Source organism: Colias philodice, chromosome 23 (genome assembly GCF_061535455.1).
Source record: "Colias philodice isolate Cphi_HAF_F1 chromosome 23, ilColPhil1 Martin Lab GWU primary, whole genome shotgun sequence".
NCBI classification, from domain to species: Eukaryota; Metazoa; Arthropoda; class Insecta; order Lepidoptera; family Pieridae; genus Colias; species Colias philodice.
The window spans coordinates 2,725,136-2,747,448 of NC_143108.1; the positions used below are offsets into that span (position 1 = coordinate 2,725,136).

Sequence of the window (22,313 nt, forward strand, 5' to 3'; positions counted from 1 at the left end):
CAATATATTTAAACTTATAAAAAGTTTTTGCTTTAGAAATACTTACCTTTGGATGAAGTTAGTGTTAATAAACAACAGCTAATCTAAAACAAGCGCAACAAGTTTAAAACAGATAACTAAACAACAATCTTACATCTTTTCTTAATGCTTCCTTGCATTGTAAAAGGCAGCACGATGCAGATCTTCAATTTTCTATCTCTAACTATAACTGTCTGTAACTGTCAGTTTTGGCATAGTTAGGGATATGCGGTGATATTGCGTTACTCAGTAAGTATTTTATCAGTATTGCATGTTTTTAATTCAAATTCAAATTACATTTATTTGCAAGAATTCAGTTACCAATATAGGTGTTGTTATTACAATTTTATAGTGCTAATACATTTTACCCATTATCTGGGTGTGCAAATATTTAAATTAGAGGAATCATTGAGATTATTTCTTTGAAATGATATTATTGTGGATATAATTTATTTATCTATTGAACACTAAATGAAATATTCAGCCAGATTTTATGAATCAATTGCTAAGCATCCATGCAAAAACTTTGACGGATTAGAAAGACTAGATATAACCATCTCTCATGTTATTAAATAATGTGTTGAGGTAAGTTGTTATAATTTTACAATTTATTTTGCTGCTTAACAGATTTTTAGAATTCCTATGGTATTGTATGGAAGCATCATCCATCCGTTGTTATAGAGTAGGTTGATCTGATGAGTTTTAAGAAATTAAATTCTTAGCCATTGAATCACCACTGGGAATCTCATTATGTAATAGCAAGTGCAACGCAAGCGCATCATGCAGTATGGAATGGAATAAACGTCGGAAATGTGAAACATCTTTTGTGGAGTTCGCATGAAATAAAAACTAATAAGTTACCTTAAGCTATTGGATAGGACTGACTTTTTTGAGCTAAACTGTAAATTGTATTCCTATAAAAGAATGAAATTGTTCTATTCTGAAGTTCCTTAAAGGTATCATTCACAAAGTTTTCAGGTAATTGGCTTCCACTTTTCTTCAGTCAATCTTATGAGGCTGTACCACCCATACATTATAGTTGACAGAATTTCATATTTAAACATTAATCCCTTGACTGTACAAGCAACTGCATAAATGCATCGATGCATCCCTCTCAGCAGCTTCACTGTACCGTGAAACTAAGCGCATATAAACGCAAATACTGTTACAGTATTAAACACAGTGCCTATCCCGCCACGAACGTGCGAACGACTTCAAAATGGTACCACATTACCTCCTCGTTTTAACACTGGCAGCGGCCGTAAGTGCAAGGACAGCGAGCACGAACCAGAACGTCGAAGAAGGCCGGAGTTCAGACGACACGATATTAGGGGACTTGAAAGTTGCATACGAAACCTACAGAGACTGCAGTGGCAGCGATCTAGCCAGTTGTCTGAAGCTCAAATTGGCAAAATCCTTAAACAGGATATCGAAGAGCGACGAGGTAGTGCTGCTAGGAGGAGTTACCATTACGAAGGATAAGAATGCAGTCGAAAAGGTGGACGTTGAGGAGGCGATTCCGAGAGGTCTTGACGAGAGCTCCTTGGACAACCTCATCTTGGACAAAATCGTTGGATTCATGCAAACTCATACCATCCAGGTAACAGACGAACTTCCTCTTCGATGAACTTCTTCTTCTTACAGCCTATATATTCAATCTTGCAGTGGTGACCTTTGGGATATTCGTTATGAATAATGGAAGTAAATAATTAAATTGCGCCAGTTGTAAAAACTTTGCTCATTTCTTTGAGATAATCTTTGTGCAAAATAAGTTCTATTGCTCCTTCAATCTTCTTCAAGCTTATCGCGTTATTTTTAATGTGGTTTTGTGGGTGTTAATAGAGTTAATCAAAACTACCCTAACCAATTATCTTAACTTTTGGATTTAAACAAAATGCGAAAACATTTTTTCTGTTATGTTTAGTACCTAATAGGCAGGCAGGCAGTAAAAATAATAACTTTTCACTTAAGTTGAACATTATCAGTTTTAAACGTAAATTTTTTATTATTTATTAATTCTACATTGTTAGAAAACAAACATTGTTAGAATAAATGGGTGGGTGAGAACCCAAAAAATATGAAAGACAGTATGTCATTTAATTTGTCCATTTTGAAATGTTAAGTAAAATGAACTCATGGCATCAAATTATCTCTCTTTTAATTCATGTCATGAAAGCTTAACTGACATTCCTACGAGCTACATAGTACAATTACAGAGCAATAATGCAACATTATTCCAAATTTTCGCATAGAATATAGATCATAAATCCATGTTAAACAAAATTTCTACCATTTTTAGACCCAAGCAAAAAACCTTTAACAACATCACTTGATTTCTCAGTACTCAGTTACGGCGTGAGTTTTAATTTCTCCTCTATTTTAATTACTGTCTAGTGTCCACTTTTCTATAGTGTCCATAATATGACAAGTTTCTAAACGTAACCTACTCTTTGTGAAGTTGCTTTGCAATGTTGAAAAGAAAGCTTTTCAACATGAACTAGCAAAATAATACGATTATTTCGTATTATGTATGCACAATTATGAATGAAAAGTGAGATTTGTCGCAATGATAATCTGTTTATGTTTTAAAATTAGTGTTGAGTCTATTGGTAGGGGAAAAGTGTAAGTCATAAATATGTATTTGTAATCCTGGAATCTTAAAAATACTGTTTTTGGTACTAAAGAGAGAAGCCTGCGTCTCCAGCATGTTGTATTATATCTGAAATGAAATAATTTTCATTCACCCATTCATGCTAAGATGGTAAAATGGGGCAAATTAACTTATAAAATTCTAATTTCATTTAATTTAATTCATCGTAACCTTACAATAGTTTGGCTGAAGTTATTATCCTACTAATATTATGTTTGTTTGTTACTCCACACGCAAAAACTGCTAAACAGATTTTCATGAAATTTAGCACACACATAGAAGGTAATTTGAAATATCATATTGTAAGACCAATAGAAGCGGAGCAATGCGGGCCAAGCCGCGGGGCTCAGTTAGTAAATAAATAAAAGTGTTTTCGTTAGCATATTTTGTACGATATTAACTATTCCTTGTTACATTGTTGTTTTTTTTGGTATCTTAATACTTCGTTTGACAGTTAACATGAAAGCATGTGTCTGTGGAGGAAGGAAGGTGGAATTCCTCCATCGAAAAAGGGAGGATCCTCGACCAGTCTACTCGACTGGCCGGCCGTGAAGGCCCCAATGGATGATGTCGGAAAGTTGTATATATAGCTCTGTAGCGAAAACATTTCGCTTGCGCGATTCAGAGCGAGGTGTCGCTACAGGACTCCCCTCCGAGACCGGAGGTCGTAGTACGAGTTGCCTTGCCAGTGCCAGGTGTGTTCCAGTGAGTCGGAACAGGAAGCCGCTAGTTCACGGTGAGTCGGAACTGAGTGCGGTGATGCTGCGTGTAATGCTCCAGTGAGTCGGAGTGTGCAGTGAGGGTGGCTGTGGAGCTGACCAAGCATGCGCGATCGCACATGGTAGTGGACAGGACTCCATTTGAAGCCGAGTGCGCTGGCTGGCGGGCGGTGATCGTAGGCGGGGAAGGGATAGGTGCGGGCATTGACATCATGGATGGACAGAAGGAGTTGTGAACTGTCAGGGGTCACCACTGTGGAGGAAGGAAGGTGGAATTCCTCCATCGAAAAAGGGAGGATCCTCGACCAGTCTACTCGACTGGCCGGCCGTGAAGGCCCCAATGGATGATGTCGGAAAGTTGTATATATAGCTCTGTAGCGAAAACATTTCGCTTGCGCGATTCAGAGCGAGGTGTCGCTACAGTGTCATACATAATCATTTGTTTACAACCATTAGAAACCATTTAGCTTTTGTTTCTTAAATTCACTATGAAAGTATGTAAAATGTAATATTTACTCTTTTCACGTGTAAGAAAAACTTAAACTTAAAATAGAAATTAACTTACAAAAAAGGTCCGTATAAAGTAATATGAATGAACTTTCAAAATATGGAATAGCATTATAAAACTTGAGGAAACTGGATATTATTGAAAATAACAACAGAAAAATATTATCAGCCACATGGGTAAATTATTATTATATAGGCAATGTTTTTAGTCTTGTTGTTATATTATATCTGTGATTATTTCACTGAAACCTCCGCAAGATCACGGTCATAACAAGTCTGTACGTCTTTTATTGTAAAAAAAAACGCGTTTTAAAACCTATTTATTACTAGCTGTACTTTATATATGAAACAGTTGAATAAAATCAATTCTATGTATTAGTATGCATCCTGCATCATTAGGTTTATAAAAGGAAATCTTAATAGCAGTTCAATGTTTCTTTAATGTTGTACTTGACCCTTCACTAATGTAATTATTATTTAATCGTTACGATTGTATTACCGCATATCCTTTCACTCTGTATTAACTTTGATACATTTGTGCTTTTAAGTGTAAAGAGTAAGTAAAATATAGTGACCAGTCAAATTTACGCGTTTTTAAAAGTTGTGTATTGTGTATCTTAGGTTACTATTTGACGACCTAAAAAATAAAAAAAAATGTCTAGTGAAAAGTCTCCTTTATAAAGACGGATTATCATGTAACTGCGTATCGGATATAAACCTCCAGATAAATGATATTTGTGTGCTATATTTGAATTTTAAGTTGATTTATTTCGTCTAGATAAAAGATCCAGATACAATTAGAATTGTAAACTAGGAGGGAGTCGGGAATTTTAAACTTTTATTTTCATACTTACTCGTAATATAATTACTACTAATTAATCCAGTGATTAATATTCTTTCATATAAATTATATGCAGTAGCGATGAGGCTGAAAATCTGTAAAAAAATAGGTTAAAATAAAAAGGTACATTCTTCAAGTGATTCTTTACTGCTGTATGCGAAAACAAATCGTAGAAATAGGTTACTAAAGTATTATATGAAATGTAACATATTATTATAATGAATAATAAAGAAAAAACAAGCTACATAATGCCAACTCTACGTCACTTTTACGAACATCGTTTAAAAAATTGCAGTTCTATGAAAAATTAATCGTGTTTTAAATCTATCGTTATAGTGAATGAATAATGGAAGTGTGAGTGAATAAATCAGTGACTACTCGAGTTAGTTTCTTATAATAAATTACGCGACATTTCACGCCTCTCATAAATTGAAACAAAACATGCAATAATAATGAATGAAGGCTAATTATTATCAGCCTATTTGTCAGTTAGTAACTTGTACTTTAGTATGTTTTATGAGCGTAGTTTATAACATTTTATATCGTTTATGACTTCGCTATTAATATAGAATTTATAGATTTCCGTATCTGAATGATTTGTTGTCTTTGCTTGAATAATTGAATAATTTTAAAGTAATTTTAACTAATATACCTATTTGATAAAACTACTACAGATTTTCAGATATAAAAAAGCCACGTTAAAACATATGACTTTATTTATCATTATTTCAATTTATATTAAAAAGTTTTTTTTAGGCACGTAACACAGAACACTTTTTTAAACAATTCTAGGTACTTTTTGTTGTCGACAGCAAACTTGCTGTCAACAAATGACTATTTATTAAGAGGGACTTTTAGATTGTATTTGTATAGTTATACAAATACAATCTAAAAGTCCCTCTTTGTCAATCATATCATCTTTATAAATCCGTGTAAGTCCTACTAAACATTTTCCTAAATAAATAAAACATCTGAAATCTTGAAATAGCAACCGTAAAAATGCATTTTCAATTGCGAATTTCTACAAGAGATATACGTTCGCATACCGTCCGTCGACGCACCGTAACGCTTTCTCTATATACATCTTTTTAATTACGTTCAATTAATTCATCTTGAGTTAAGAAATTAGTTTTTTCCACGCTACACTCTATTAAGCATCCGACCCACATAGTTTCTTAGCTAATTGCGAGCGTTATGCGTGATGAATGCAGTTTTTCGGATGCAAATTTTATCTTGAAATGTTTAGCTCTCTGTATATGAAATAAAGGGTGTAAATGTTCTTAGTATGTAAATGATCGACTATTTTCATGGAGTTCTTAGCCTGGCATAACATACCGATTTATGTTCAATTTTACAATGTGTTTTGAGAATTTTGCATGTAATGTATATAAGTATCGAGACAAATAGTGAATAGGAATTTGGATTTTGATTTCGCTTTCACTATACAATATATTACCTGACGCTGAGCTGTTCTATTACTAACTATTGAGCTAAACTTATGTATATAGATACCTATATCTAAGCTTGACTAATTGTACATAAACTTTTAAGCTGTTTACTGCACGTGTATTGCCTTTGAACATTTACGGTGATATAATCGTAATTTTTACCATTTTTATCATCTTACCACTTCATATTAGACTATAATATAATAATTAACTAAACGCAACAAAACAATGACCACATTTAGTAAGAACATAGCTTTATTATTGCATCTTACATTTCATTCTACCATTCATCCTTAAGCTTCGAACAACTGAAAAAGCCCATAGCCATAGTTTCAGATAAACTTCAAGCACCTATTGACCTGTACTAAAATATACCACATTATCTACAGATCAAATTCCCCACCGGTTCGGATCTGCAGCGCGCGTTCGACGAAGGCCGTGGTAGGAGAAAGAAGCTTGCCCCCCTCCTCGCCATCCCCCTCCTCATCGGGGGCATGATTGTGCCCCTCGCGTTCGGGGCCCTGGCCCTGCTCGCTGGAAAGGCCCTGATCGTGTCTAAACTGGCCCTGGTGCTTGCTGGTATCATTGGCCTGAAGAAACTGTTGTCGTCTAGTGGTACTGGAGAGGCGCATGAGGTTGTGGTCTCCTCTGGGCATGGAGGAGCAGGGTGGAGCAGGTAAGGACCTTTTAACTGTTTATATAAAGCTGTGATGTAATTTAATAATACTGGTATTGAAACTCAAGTTAATATAGTTATAGAACTGTGTTCAAGTACACTTGAGAAGTATGTTTGGTTTCTTAGAGCCATTTGTTAATTTATTGACAAACAGGATCGTTGTTATTACTGTTGGTTTTTAAAATGTATTTCTTTTAAATAATGCAACAAAGTTTATATTGTTAGATAATTGCAAGTTAAGCTTAAAGTTTTCAAAAGCTTTCCACAGAACTTTTGACATGGTATTTTTCTGGAATACATTATAATTCATAAATTTTGTTTCAGGTCTCTTGACTCACACGACCTAGCCTACAATTCGTACACGCAGTAACCCACCTTAGATATCAATTATCCTATTGTGTGTAGCGTAGAAGGCAGACTATTTATTTTAGATTAAGGCGTACATTTTTACAATCAAAGATAAAGCATAGCTTATCCGCGATTGAACAAAATATATGACCGTAAAAAGAGAAGAACGTACTAATAATTGTTCCAAAGATAATTTATATAATATTTATATTATGATGGTTTAATAATAATGACAAGGGCGAGCAACGGACCATGATGCAATACTTAATTTATTTTCTAAGTGAACAGTACCTCAATACTCTATTTAAATGAGTCATATAGATATGTATAATATGTAAATATATTTATGTAAATAACAATATGTAGGGAGTCTTTGGATACCGCTTTAAATTATGTATTAACATTTTATTATAATATATATAAACAAAGTATAGCATTACATAGGAGAATGTAAATAATAATATTATTAAATATATAATATATTTATATATGATATGACTGTGAATTAAACGTATTTATTATTATGTATTTATCATATCAAAAGAAATATTACAATTATATATTTTGATATCTACATAAGTAAAAGATTGAATTAATATTATACGAATAATATATTTATATTATGTGTATATATGTAAATAATGTATCGCATTTATATATTATAAAATAGGTTTATAATATTGGATGTATTAAATGGAAAATATACAATTATTCAATATATATTTCTATATTATTTCTGGTATATATTTATCTATATTATGTATGTATTTATTATATTTTATATTTTTAAATATTTATTGAAATTTTCTTCATATTATAGCATAGTAATGCAGTACATCTTTTGAAAACACTATTAATTTATTGACTAACTTATTGCAATGAAATTAAACTCTGGATTAATTCATGTGTAATTTTATTTGTGTAATCCTTTTAGTTAATATGTATTTAAATTTTTAAACTGAGTTTATAATCTAAAAAGATATACTGGACAAAAAATAGATGATAGATTCAATTATTATAATCCTCACAATTATTTTCTTTAATTCTTTAATGAATAAACTATATTATATTCTATTGTTATTTATATCACATTAAAAATGCCAAGTGAGATCTTTTGTACTACCGTTATAAATATCTAATCTTATGGATAAACTATATTTTTTACAGAGGGAAGAATATCTCAGTACATATATGATTTAGTTATTTATTCCTAGTAATAATAAAAACATAATATAATAGCTATATTTAACAAAATAGGTTAAAATATAAGCCAGCGACAGAGTTGCGTGCATTTGGTATTATCTCCTTACATCCCTTATTTATTATACACTAGTTTTGCTTCGCGGTTTCACCCGCGTGTCTGAGCTCCTGTTGATCTTTACGTAATGATATATTATAGCCTATAGCCTTCCTCGATAAATGGGCTATCTAACACTGAAATAATTTTTAGAATCGGACTTAGTAGTTCCTGAGATTAGCGCGTTCAAACAAACAAACTCTTCATCTTTATAATATTAAGTATAGATTTCATTCCTTTTAACTGTTTAGTTTGGTCTACGAAGTCCCTAAGTTCTATCAAGTCTGTCTCTTTGCCAAATTTCAATTAAAATCGTTGTTAATGGTGTAGGCGTAATAAAAATAAAAATAAAATACAAATTCGACCGTAATAGATCATGCCAAGTTCATCGCTGTTGTCTGAACAAAGAAGTGATTTTCTTTGCCAAACAATCAAAACCTTTTTAAATTGTGTAACACAGAAAGAGTAACACAAATAAAAACAAAATTACAATTCAACTAGTATTACCTGAGTGAATACAGAATTATTAGTGATGCTCTTTGAAAAATTTCAATGAAAATCGTTTTAAATTGTATGGCACAGAAATAAAAACAAAATTACAATTAAACAAGTACTAGACATTACATAGATACAGCACACCTTCACAGGAACATGTTTTGTGAAATTGTATTACCTACTACAAACAAGTTACGAACACGTTAAGTGGCTACTTCAATGATTTTCACCGTGACTCGTGTTCATTCATGGCTTCCACGTGAAAGCTCTAATATGTGATAATGTAAGAAATTCAGACAGATTGCTTGAGGAGAAGATAGTTGAATCGTAGTAGGGATAGGTTTGTTCCAAGAAAATTGTTTGGAACAGTATTATTCATAAGATAGGTTACATAGTAGGTATTTATAGTTTACTATGCCAATGTTATAGTAAAAATAAAATTTGATACTCTTAAATATAACAGTAATTCAAGTATTAAGTACAGATACCTAAACATTTATAAATCTTCTTATTCTTCAGCCAAGTATCAGATTATGAAGTAGATTTTTTTTATAATATGATCTAAAAGCTTTATTTTACCTATTCATGGATGCATAATGACATTACCCACAGGTGTTCGGACGTAATATATAAACTAATAACACTTTCATAATATCGTAAGCGAAAGCGAAGCGAAATGAGAGATTATCCATTGTTGTGACAAGTCATATAAGTTTACTTAAGAACAGTGACATCGAAGAAAGTCAATTATTATTATTAACGTAGCTTTACACATACATAGATAGAAATAACTTATCGTATTTTGTATTGATTGTAACTATGTTAACATTTAAATAAAAGATATTATTGCGTAATAATTCTATGATAAAAGTTTAGAACATAGGCGAACACATCATTCTTAATTTTAAGGATCGACCGAAGATTTTATATGTTCCTCAATCCAAATGTGCCTAAAAGTTATTAAAGCTTTTTGAGCTACAAGAAAGATCCGTATTGCATTTAACTTGTAATAAAATATTACCCACTTTTCGTTTCACGAAAAACAGTAAGTATGAAAAAGTCATTCAAAATGACTCCTCATACCCTCATACACATAATTAATTATTTGAACATAAAAAACTACGCGCCTTTTTCAAACTAAGCGCAACGTGCATACAGACGCAATGACTGGCGTTATACAAGCTAGTCGTATAAAAAAATAATGAGGTTACATCATGAAAGCAAGCTACTGCTTTTTTTTCTCATAAAAAAAGAAAGTCAACTGGCCAGTGCGTTTGAACTGTTCTAGAATTCTGAGGTCATAGACAGACGTGAACGATATTTGATTTTTTTTAATTATCTGTTTCTTTTGTCTATGGTGGTATTTTTAATTGATCGATCACTCGATGAAAAAACAAGGTTAAAACTAGCTAATTACGCACAGAAAATCCATAAAATAAATTAAATTTGAAACCTATGAATTCTTTCAACTTCAAATTCAACATTTTGCTAAGTTTAGCTGTAGCCTGTAACTATTCATATTGTTAATAACAAGAAAATGCTTTATTTTTAAATAGAGCAAAAGTATTTAAAGACATGTATCTAAGACAACAAATGGAGCTTCTCTACGTACCTAAATTGAAAGCTTCATAATTCAGTTTTCCAATGATATATTTTGAGGTTAGAGCATTAATTTTTTTACCTTTTATAAATACACATTGGCAGACGCTGCTTTTGATTGTATAAATTATAACCGATATAATGTACTGTGAATTATACGGTGTAGGAGTTAAATAGCCTAATGCTTTAGAGATACACTTTAGAGATACGTCTTACACATAAATCAATAAAATTCTAACATTTTATTTCTAATCGTATAGCAGAACAGTGTGTAATTGAGATTCTAAACACTAAAATGTTATACAGAGGATATAAACAGGATTAAAGCTACAAAAAGTGAAAATTTATAGTGTTATGGAAATTAAGCAAAAAATCAACGATTAATCTTTGATTATTATTTGTCTTATTTCCATTACAAAAAACAAATTCATCACTACATAGTATAAAACAAAGTCGCTTTCTCTGTCCCTATGTATGCTTACATCTTTATAACTACGCAACGGATTTTGATGCGTTCTTTTAAATAAATAGATTGATTCAGGAGGAAGGTTTGAGTATATAATTTATTAGGTTTTAGACAACGCGGGCGTAGCCGCGGGCGGAAAGCTAGTATTGAATAAAAGGCAACAGAATAACTAAATATTATAACCATGATTCTAACCCTGCATTTGTTTCCATGTTGTTTTCCAAACCTATAAATTTTTGAACACTCGTTTGTCGATCCCCTTTTCAATGAAATCTAAGACATAATCACTGAGTCACAGCAATAAGACACATATTATTCCCACAAATATAGGCCTTAAACATCATACAAAACATGTAAACATGCATTTTGTTTGAAGACACCAAAATTATGTTAATTGGATAAGACGGACCGTATAATTGTTGTTAATATGCACATAAATTTGAATTAAATTTACTTGGCTTGTAGATTTTCTGTCTCGACTCAGTCTACTGTATTGTGTAAGATCGTTTTATTGTGTCGATCGCTAGACTAGTCGTTTTACCTGGGTTGACCCGGGATAACAATTAAACAAAAATTTAATAAAGATGAAGGTCTTTTATGTTAAAGTAAAATCGATAGAGCAGTATTTGGATATATTTAATACAAAAAAAATACTTCGATACTAATATTTTCTGTTTTCATTGACATAGGAAATTATACCTACAGTATTGTTCACTAGGTACTCTATTTCCTATTTATTCTTTCAATCGGATTTTTCATCTGCTTTTAGTAAATAAGTATCAGTAAGTTGAAGTTGAAGCGTACGTAGCGTAGGACGACCTGCTACACGGTGGAGTGACGACATCCGCAGGGTTGCTGGTCAAAACTGGCGACAACGAGCGAACGACCGGGCTCAGTGGCGTGCCATGACTGAGGCCTATGTCCAGCAGTGGACAAGTGTAGGCTGACAATGATGATGATGACGATGATGAAGTTGAAGTTACAATATTATCATTCAAAAACTGTTATTATGCTGACTTAATTAAAAAGAGGATTATCATTTGGTACCGATGCTTCTTCCAGTAGTTTTCGAGTTGATATGTGGACAAATACACGGACTATAATAAGAGTATTATTGTTTTAATAATGGCTATGAATGATGCAGAACAAAGCTTGGTAAAGCTTAGTTAAACCATTTAAAACTAAGCTTATTTCGTTCGCTCTTTCATATTAAGTACACAATATACACAATATACATATACATAATATTATCTACTTCAATGAAAAAGAAAGTACCTATTCTTAACTAGTTGCGCTCCGCGGTTTCACCCGCGTGGCTCCGCTCCTGTTGGTCTTAGCGTGATGATATATAGCCTATAGCCTTCCTCGATAAATGGGCTATCTAACACCGAAATATTTTTTCAAATCGGACCAGTAGTTCCTGAGATTAGCGCGTTCAAACAAACAAACTCTTCGGCTTTATAATATTACATAGTATAAATTTATTATTCGTATATTTCTTACCGTCAAATGACTCTTCTCTTCTACCTTAAACAAGAGTAATATTTCATACGCGCTTCTTGAACTGATTTTGATCTTTTAAGCTTATTGCAATAAGAAAGCGTGGTAATTAGCCTCTGTAAATAAGTGTATAGACAATATCATTGGAGGTTCACATCGGAACTCATTGTTGGAAGCAATTGAAGTATTATGTTCACATGGGCCGCTCTAGATGTACATGTATCTCTGATCTATTTTTTTCTTAATAAATAATTCGGAATATGGGCTAGTTGCTTGGAAGTTTGATAATAAAAGCAGTATTTTTTAATAATTAATCTGTATCAGTATTTTCAGTTTTTTAACAATTGTTTTGTCTAATTCATCTATTGTAAACATTATTTTATAGGTTTAGTAGTTTGGAAAAAAGGTTTGAAATGGTTTAGTACATTGTATAATGTGATAAAATGCATTCAGTGTTATATTTTCGAATTAGAGACAGATAAAGATTATAACTATAATTTGTAGTAAATTATATAGTAAACCTTTTATTGAATTTTCTTATCTACAAAAAGTATAATTTATTGCATGGGTAACATTGATCCTTATTGGTCCAGGATTCGAACCTAGGAACACTTTTTAACCAAATATGCAAACACCCAAGGGTATATTAAACTGAATACTTCAACCTATACCTAATGTAAAATTAAAGGAGAATGGGCATTTTACTATGGAAGTTGGGCCTGAACCCTTGAGTTGGACCAATACACATGAGATATTGTTTTTATAATAGATCATAACACATACATAAAGGGAAAAATATATATAAAAAAATAATCAACCGGGTTTTTGTACAGTCACATCAAGTTTTATTTCTTTGTGTATAATATTTTTTGCAATAAATAACTGTTATAAGACAATGACAATATCTTTATGTTACTCCAATTCACTTTCACTTACAAATACGTTCTAATCTTAAGCCTTCTAATAACCTAAATACACTAATATTATGTTTTGTAACATGTACCTATACCGTGTTTATTATAATTTAACGTAGTTAGACGTTTTTTTGTGGTCGCTCAGTCACTCCAGTGACATTTAGATTTATATAATTACTTCACTCGAATTAAAAACACCGTTATTGTGCGCAAAATAAGAGCCAAATAAATAAAACTTTTTGCATTGACTGTACAAGAACCCGGTTGATTTATTTTTTTATTTTATTTTTTTCGTAAGGTATGTGTAATGATCTATCACAAAAACAATATTTCGTGTGTATTGGTCTTAGCCCAAGTTTCAGGCCCAATTTGCCCATTCTCCTTTATGACCTAATACTATGAATAAGATTAAAAAGTAAAAGTCAATTTCCTTCATATTACGCTATTCGCAGACGAAATTTCTATTTATATTAATTACCATCTAATCAACTCGGAAGCATAAAATTATATCTGACGCCTTTCTCTCAAATTAAAATTTGTAGTGAGAAAATTAAAATGCAATTCACACCATTATATGTAGAACAATGGTTAACGAGAGTTAAAGTAAAGAAAGTGTTATAATAAATAATGTATAACAACACTGGACCTAAATCTGGATACAAATAATAATTTGTAGGTCTATGGCCTTGTCACTACCTAGTACTTTTTTATAGTTACTTCGGTAACTATTATTTTAGTGCACAATAAAGTATTTTTGTTTGTATTTATAAAACAACTATAGCTTCCGCCCACGACTTTGTACGTGCATCCCCGTTTTTCCCCGTTCCCGCAAGAATTTCGGGAAACCCTTTCTTAGCGGATGTCTACGTCCTAACATCTACCTGCATGCCAAATTTCAGCCCGATACGTCCAGTGGTTTGGGCTGTGCGTTGATAGATCACTATATCAGTCACCTTTGAGTTTTATATACAGGGTGTCCCACTGTTGGTATACTAAGCTCAAAGGAGGTTATAGTTTTGCATACGCTGAGTACGTAAAAAATACTTATAAAATTCCGGACCCATTTTTTTTTCAAATAGATGAATTCTTAAAACTAAATGTGTACACCCAAAACAAGCAACCCGCCCAACTTTGCCACCAGCACGTGAGCTATCGTTTGCGATTATGTTTTCATAGACAAAATGCTCACATTAGAGAAGCGGTATATGCCGGCTGCGCGAAGCTAGAGAAGAAAACAAGGATTTTCAGGAAAAATTTAGCAAAAAATTTTTGACGTAATTTTGTTGTTTAAGTATTTTTTACGTGATCAGTGTATGCAAAACTACAAGTCCCTTCGCGCTTAGTATACCAATAATGGGACACCCTGTATATAGATGCCTTGTCCCTGTCTGTCCATCCCTATGTATACTTTAATGTATAAAATTACGCAATGGATTTTAATAGACAGAATGATTCTCTAGGAAGGTTTTCGTGTATGATGGTTTTATAATATAATTTATAAGGTTTTAGACAAAGCCAGCGAAGCCGCGGGCGGATAGTTAGCTTTAATATCAATCTTTAGTTAGGATAAAATAAATAGATCATAATAATATTAGGAAAGAAAATACACTTTAGGTTTAAGGTCTGTTTTATGCGTGTTTTATTATCATCTTATTGCTGTTAACTGTGTTCTTATTGAACTTAATTTACATTTTGTTCTATTATAAAAAATTGCTAATAATCAATCATTGTTCAAACATTATAATTATAAAGAGATAAATGGTATAACAAGCATTTTTATATAAGTGGAAAGTGGATGCAGAATATATTATATTTGAAAAAAGTAGTTCATATAAATTTTAATATAATCTGGGTCACAAAACATTTCACCGAATAATTTTACTGAACACATGAAAGTCTAAGCATAAATTGTTATTTAATCAATGATAAAACATTATTTGCCTATTTATATTAAAATAAAATGATTCCTGGAGGAATTTATTAAATAATAGCAAATGTAAATAATCAATTAATATAGGTATTGGCAGGAAGATCAATTATTATTACAATGAAATTATAGAAAAACAAATTTTTTTAACATACTCGTAGCACCAAAATAAAACTTACTGCGAGAAACCATCCAAAATTCGTACGCGTCCTTCTAGAACAAAATTCCAACCGAGCCCTTGCAACCATAGCTTTACAAATACTATAACCTTACAAATCGATCGATTAGAATAATTGAGTATCGATTACATAAAACGCACTATTACCTCACATATCATCCGTGAAACACATGAATAGCAAGTACGCGCGTCAAGTGCACGAATTAAAATAATTTCGTCCGTGCTAGTTAAGACGACCGCCTTAAGGTTCACTTTACGTCCGGTTGCCCGGAGTGGGGTGAGACACTTAAAACACACGACTTTATACACCGTAGCCACACTTTGTGCTAAGCTTTCTTAGGGGTAGTAAACAAACATGCGGTCGTACGCAATTGCCCTATTTCTGATAGCCGCAGCGCGGGCTATGCCTGCGCTGGAGAAAGATAATGAACCGAGCGTGGTCGGCAACGTTCTGGGCGTCGTCAAGGAGTGTTTCGACGGCGACGTGTCCTTGTGCCTGAAGGTGTGTGGAGTGCTAGTGAATCTGTGATCAGTGTTTGTGGATTTTACTAAGTTTATTCTTTGGTTGCAGGAGAAAGCGTTGAAGTATGTGGAGACGATATCGTCTGCGCGGGAGATGAACCTCGCTGAGGGGGTGACGCTGTTAGGTACTGGGTCGCCGAGGTCTGCGAGGGCGTACGAGCCCTTGGCTGATGAGCCAAAAGCTAGAGAAGCTCAGGTCGAGTCCAGGCTTGTGGATATCGCGGCTGAATTCCTGGAGAACCATGTGATTGAATTCCGTATGCCCTCGTCTGCTGTAGAAGGCATGAAGCGGTCTCTTGAAGAAGGTATGTATATCAATCATATCGTAATTAATTACCACCGAAAGCGTTTAAAAATTTGCCGCATCACTGCGTTATAAAACCGTTTCTATCAAATACGCAAGTCATATACTCTCACTATAATTTTATGGAATCTGTGCTTACATAACGTTCAAAATATATAATTTATAACATAATTTCCAAAAAAGTAAAAGTCAATTTATTTATCGGGTCGAAATGTATTACTCAATACTTTTATGGTCGAAACTGTAACGAATGATTACGTTTTTGGTCAAGTTCAAAGCAATTTATTGCTTGCTTTTATTTATTTCGTTGTAACAAACCGTGAAATAGTATCTTCTCTTTTTACAAAATAATAATAAATAGTTAGATATCTAATCCAAATTATTTAGAGAAGTTTGTCAAATGTAAAATTAGAGGTTTATAATCGTAAACTGATTATAAAATAAATATCCTTACTTTAATTGCAAAGTTCTCAATTAATTATCTCTAATAATAATATTATATTTTTTTTACATAAACTGATTTATTAAAGTTTAACACTAAAACTCTACCAAAGAAAAACTAAATCATATTTCTATCCAATACCTAATTGGACTACAAAAAAATATATAAATAAATAATTGCATTTAGCTAAATTAGATTGATCAAATATTAAATATCATTTGATGTTATTTCAACTACTTATAACATTACTGAGCAAATTCTAAATAAAGAAACATAAAAAAGTGAAATTGAATACATAAAATATAGACGAAATCATGAGCTGAAACTAGTTTAAAATAACATGTCGTTATTACTTATTATTATAATAAGTGTCTGAATCTTCAATGTCCGTTCTCATCTCAAATACAACTTTTACTTTTAATGTGAGAGTTGACTTCCTATATTGCTTATTCGATCTACCAAAATTGCCTTTCACACATCGACTTTTGATTAATATATCATCTTATAGAAAATTTATAGAAGTTACATAAAAATTAAGGATAGTTTCAACTTCTTTTACTCCTGATTTTCATGAATGAAAATAGGAAATCTTCAATTGTGTTTGTCGATCGTTAAATGGCAATTTTATCAAAGTAACTGCCCGCCCAAAAGTTTACACATTTTATATTAAGAAGGTATGTTACCGAAATTTTGTTACTAGAACATCTGATATAATTTCCAAATTATATAAAAAACTAGCGGTCCGCCCCGGCTTCGCCCGTGGTACATATTTCGCAATAAAAGGTAGCCTATGTTCTTTCTCAGGGTCTAAAGATTGTCTGTGCCAAATTTCATCAAAATAGGTCCAGAAGTTTATGCGTGAAAACCATATATACATACATACATAATTACAAACCTTTCCTCTTTATAATATTAGTATAGATTATCTACCAGTTAAACAGACAGACAATCAGATAGAATAACTTTCACATTTAATTTCGTAATTGTTATTGTAGATTCATCTTAGAGCAATTAATTAAAAAAGATATAAATCCATGTACTTTTACATTCCTTAATTCAGAGAAAATTGTGGAAGATCTTAAGGCAAAATATGAGATTTCTCACTTTCATAGCTTTAATTAATAATACAAACTTAATTATTATAATAATGGAGATATACGGTTTAATGGTGCTGCAAAATATGATATATCCCTTTGGACCTTTATATTCCATGCATTGCTTAAGAATCATTTTCTATAAAACTTTGTAATTATAAGCAATTTTTATAACCCTTCACACTAACTCAATATAACAGAAACGTAATTTTAATAGATCTCTAGAACATAAAAACTCAATGAGTATCACGCTCCAATTGATAAAAATTAGCATCCTCTTCATGATCATTAATTTTTAACTTTATTATTAATCTGAAACCTTTGTTCAATAACTTCATTACCCATTATGGTCAGTACAATGTTTTGTGTATGTTTTGCTCGTTGGAAATTAACATTGAACTCAGAGATAGTTATCTTATTTTAATTTCTTTGTTTGGAGTAAAATTATAATTCACATATAAAAATCAAATATATTCACTCATAATAAATACAATTAATTGAGATCAAAGAAACCCCTTTTGTAATTCTAAATGCTAGTTTGTCAAGAATATTAAAAGCAATTTAAAGTCAATCTACTAAAATATCTCAAAACTAACGACGGAATTAATAATTATAAATCTCCTTCAATCAAATAATAAGCATACAGCATAAAAAAGTAAAGAATAACCAAATAATTTGTGCAAATAATATATTCAAACTTATTAATAAAAAGCACAATAATAGACCAAGAAAGTAGTACTACATAGTTACACCCATTTAGCATCAAGAGATCCTGCCTTTGCTTTCAGAACAGGTTTCCTTCCTTGTCAATAAGATTGGCCACTCCTATAAGAAAGTTCTCTCAATATGGATGTACGTGGGAATGCTTATCGGATCTCTTGTTCCATATGTATAGCTTGGTGATGAGTACATTGAGATAATATTACTACGTATGGAGGAGATACCACGAACAAAATCTGTGCGCCATTTCACACATCGATAAGTCTTATGACAAATCTAAACTACAGTTCATTTGCCAAACCAAAAAGGAATCGACTTAATATTCAAATACAATGAACACATTCACACACGTACCAGACCGTCCTAAATTCTTGATAAATAAATATTTTCATAGCGTACGGTATAAAATTTAAATCGCAAACAAACAATTAGCTGCACATATTGAATACTCAAGTTCATGATGAACAGGTTGCGAATACAAAAATGTTGACCTAATTATGAAACTGGTTGTGGAATTTGGAATAGAATGCCAATACGCATCATTTACACGCATGTATTAAGTACACATTGTTTGCAAATACTTTTTTCTGACCTTACGCAAATCTATACTAATATTATAAAGAGGAAAGGTTTGTATGTATGTATGTAAGGTTTTCACGCAAAAACTACTGGACCGATTTTGATGAAATTTTGCACAGATAAACTTTAGACCCTGAGAAAGAACATAGGCTACCTTTTATTGCGAAATATGTACTACGGGCGAAGCCGGGGTGGACCGCTAGTATGGTATAAAGTGGAACGAGCCTTTTACCAGAAAAATGTTTCTAAATTATCCTATCATCACTTTTCTTTCCATCTTCAATCGTCAATTCACGTTCATAATGATTGTTATCTCAAATTATCTTAAACGTTCACAATTAAAATCAAACAATTAACATTCAATAAAACTCGACATAACACATAACTTTCTATTTACTACTGCGATTTAATTTAACGGTGGAAATTTATCTCGCCATCAATCTTAACTACGTTGGTTCATTGTAATATAATGAAATTGCAGTATTACGTTCGTTGTTTAATGATGTTCGTTTGGTTAATTACAGCTCGTGGAAAGAAGAAGAAGTTGAAGCAGCTCCTCCCTCTCCTGGCTCTCGCTAAACTGAAGATCATGGCCCTCATTCCTCTGTTCTTGGGTATCATCGCGTTCGCCGCTGCAAAGGCCGTCCTCCTTGCCAAGGTTGCCCTTCTCGTTGCCGGTATCATCGCTTTGAAGAAACTCCTAGCTAGCAAACACCATGAAACCAGCTACGAAGTCGTAGCCCATCCTCACCATGAAGAACACTACGCAAGCAGTGGCCATGGATGGGGCAGATCAATCGACGAAGCGCAAAACTTAGCTTACGCCGGCCATATTAAGTCAGATTAAGGAGTCGCACAAGGACCAGTTCTTGGTACTTAATTGTTCTTAATGTATGCAAATGAAAAATGCGATATGTGACATGCAAGCGAAACGAGTTATTTATTATTAGATGTAAGCATATTTATTGTGAACTAGTATGTAAACCCTTTGTAAGGGTCGTAGCGAAGTTCGTTACAGTTGTTTTTGTTTTCAATAATATGTTCTGAGTTTGTATGGTCCCCTCGTTGTACTATATTAGTATATTTTTCACACTCTATACGGTATCCGTATTTGTGTATTTGTTATAAACAAATATTTAAGATACTTGATACTTATTTCTACTTTAATTTACTTCTATAGCTATTTTGTGATCTAGTCCTATAAGTTCTTAGATATGTATATGTAATATATTATACCTATTATTATATTTGTATGTGTTCATGTAGATATTATGTTTTATGTGTATATTTTGTAAATATTGTATATTTTTGAACAATTATATATGTATCACTGTCATACCTCTGAGTATCCGAATTTATGTATAATAATGCATCGATATGATATTTCACCTCATTCATTTCTTATAATAATTATGTAAAATGATTATTATTTATATTATCATCCTAATATTTATCATTCATCTTTATATGATTCATTCCCTTTTATCTTTATTTTCTTGAATCGAAACTAGAAACCTCTCAAACGCCAAAGGAGAAGTTTATTTATAATATTATGCATTTTATGCAATACCGTATTATATATTTTATTATCTATATATTTATCGTTATTACAAACCGATTCGTACAAATAAAGAACTGAAGATTAAATTGTTGTTTCTTTCTATTCCTGTGATTGACATTATAATATGATGGTCTACCTTTTTATTTATTCCACACAATAATTGCAATAAACAATATTAATAGCATTGAAAATAATTATGAGAAACTGTCTTGTATCTAAAAACCAAAAAGTTGAACGAACTGCATTTATTTGTGTATCAATCATCGTAAATCGACATATCAATGACATTTTAGAGTTGAAACAGAATTGCCCGAGGATGATGAATGTGATAAAGAAAGAAGTACGAAACAGTTTACTAAATTAAAATTAACCAAAATTAATCGCAATACGCTTTTTACTGTAGTTAGTAGTGGTATGTGTTCAATAGAGCTTTTTTCTGGGAAGGCACAATCAAAAGCTTTCAAACAAAATGATAGGTAAGTAATTAATACATCTTTAATTTATTCTTTACTAGATTTCCGCCCGCGGCTTCGCCCGCGTTTGCAAAGGAAAACCCGCATAGTTCCCGTTCCCGTGGGATTTCCGGGATAAAACCTATCCTGTGTTAATCCAAGTTACCCTCTATATCTGTGCTAAATTTCATTGTAATCGGTTCAGTAGTTTTTACGTGAAAGAGTAACAAACATCCACACATCCATACATCCATACATCCTTACATCCATACATCCTTACAAACTTTCGCCTTTATAATAGTATTAAGAATTAAGATTGTAAGACAAAAAGTAAATTAACAGATCTGTATCTTTACAGTACAATCTTAGTTAAATGAAATATAACTTTAGTGATCACTAAGGGATCTTGAAAATTTACACTAAGAGATTTGCAAATTGCTTAATGATTGCCCACAAAGCTTTATGCAAAAACAAGCTACTAGTATACTAGTATGCTACTAGCTAATATTTAGATGCAACGCATAATATTATGAAAATAAACATAAAAATTTGATATGAACTTGATTTTTAACGATAGATACATTTAACATTTACAATTTCAACGAATTAAAATGTAAAAATTCTTCAGTGAAAAATTATATTGGATGGATATCATATTGATGGTCCTCAATCGAACGATCGATTGCTCGAACTTAATTTATGACTTAAATAATTGTAGAATAGTTCAGAATTCAGATAGATGTTTCACTAAGCATAGTGTTTCGTTAGATTTAGCTACGTTGGTGGGTTGATCAATAACGTTCCAAATAATTAAAACAGTATATAATGTAATTAAAACAGTATAAATTTATCAGATTAAATCTTAAAGAAATTTATAAGTATGGTGGTTTCTAGATCAGCGTCTGGTCATACAAATATATGAAAAGTGTGAACATATACAATAAGTGCCCTCAATTGGAGAATGAGGTATTCCACATACATCAATTTTATTACTCAAAGATTTTCTTATGTGTTATACCATGGTCTTTCGTAATTATTAAACTTCTTTCAATATAC

General features: G+C 32.0%; 3 protein-coding genes across 3 annotated transcripts in view; 2 read left to right on the forward strand and 1 right to left on the reverse strand.

Moving 5' to 3' along the window:
* Positions 1-22,313, reverse strand: part of LOC149477918 (uncharacterized) — a 600,334-nt gene that overhangs the window by 45,997 nt on the left and 532,024 nt on the right. The gene's annotated exons all lie outside the window — the stretch shown is intronic.
* Osi8 (Osiris 8) lies at positions 1,182-8,109 on the forward strand. Its single transcript, XM_089709951.1, has 3 exons — positions 1,182-1,618; positions 6,573-6,859; positions 7,184-8,109. Exons 1-3 carry the CDS (start codon positions 1,238-1,240, stop codon positions 7,227-7,229), a joined length of 714 nt encoding a protein of 237 aa, XP_089566077.1. The 5' UTR covers positions 1,182-1,237; the 3' UTR covers positions 7,230-8,109.
* On the forward strand, positions 15,885-20,891 carry Osi9 (DUF1676 domain-containing protein Osi9). Its single transcript, XM_089709998.1, has 3 exons — positions 15,885-16,085; positions 16,155-16,410; positions 19,769-20,891. Exons 1-3 carry the CDS (start codon positions 15,939-15,941, stop codon positions 20,089-20,091), a joined length of 726 nt encoding a protein of 241 aa, XP_089566124.1. The 5' UTR covers positions 15,885-15,938; the 3' UTR covers positions 20,092-20,891.

Bases quoted from the DNA above. Each gene is read 5' to 3' on its own strand.
- Osi9 (XM_089709998.1), top strand. From the start codon at position 15,939: ATGCGGTCGTACGCAATTGCCCTATTTCTGATAGCCGCAGCGCGGGCT. The intron at 16,086-16,154 runs GTGTGTGGAGTG...CTTTGGTTGCAG, and splicing joins ACGTGTCCTTGTGCCTGAAG to GAGAAAGCGTTGAAGTATGT. The intron at 16,411-19,768 runs GTATGTATATCA...GGTTAATTACAG, and splicing joins GAAGCGGTCTCTTGAAGAAG to CTCGTGGAAAGAAGAAGAAG.
- Osi8 (XM_089709951.1), top strand. From the start codon at position 1,238: ATGGTACCACATTACCTCCTCGTTTTAACACTGGCAGCGGCCGTAAGT. The intron at 1,619-6,572 runs GTAACAGACGAA...CATTATCTACAG, and splicing joins TGCAAACTCATACCATCCAG to ATCAAATTCCCCACCGGTTC. The intron at 6,860-7,183 runs GTAAGGACCTTT...ATTTTGTTTCAG, and splicing joins GGAGGAGCAGGGTGGAGCAG to GTCTCTTGACTCACACGACC.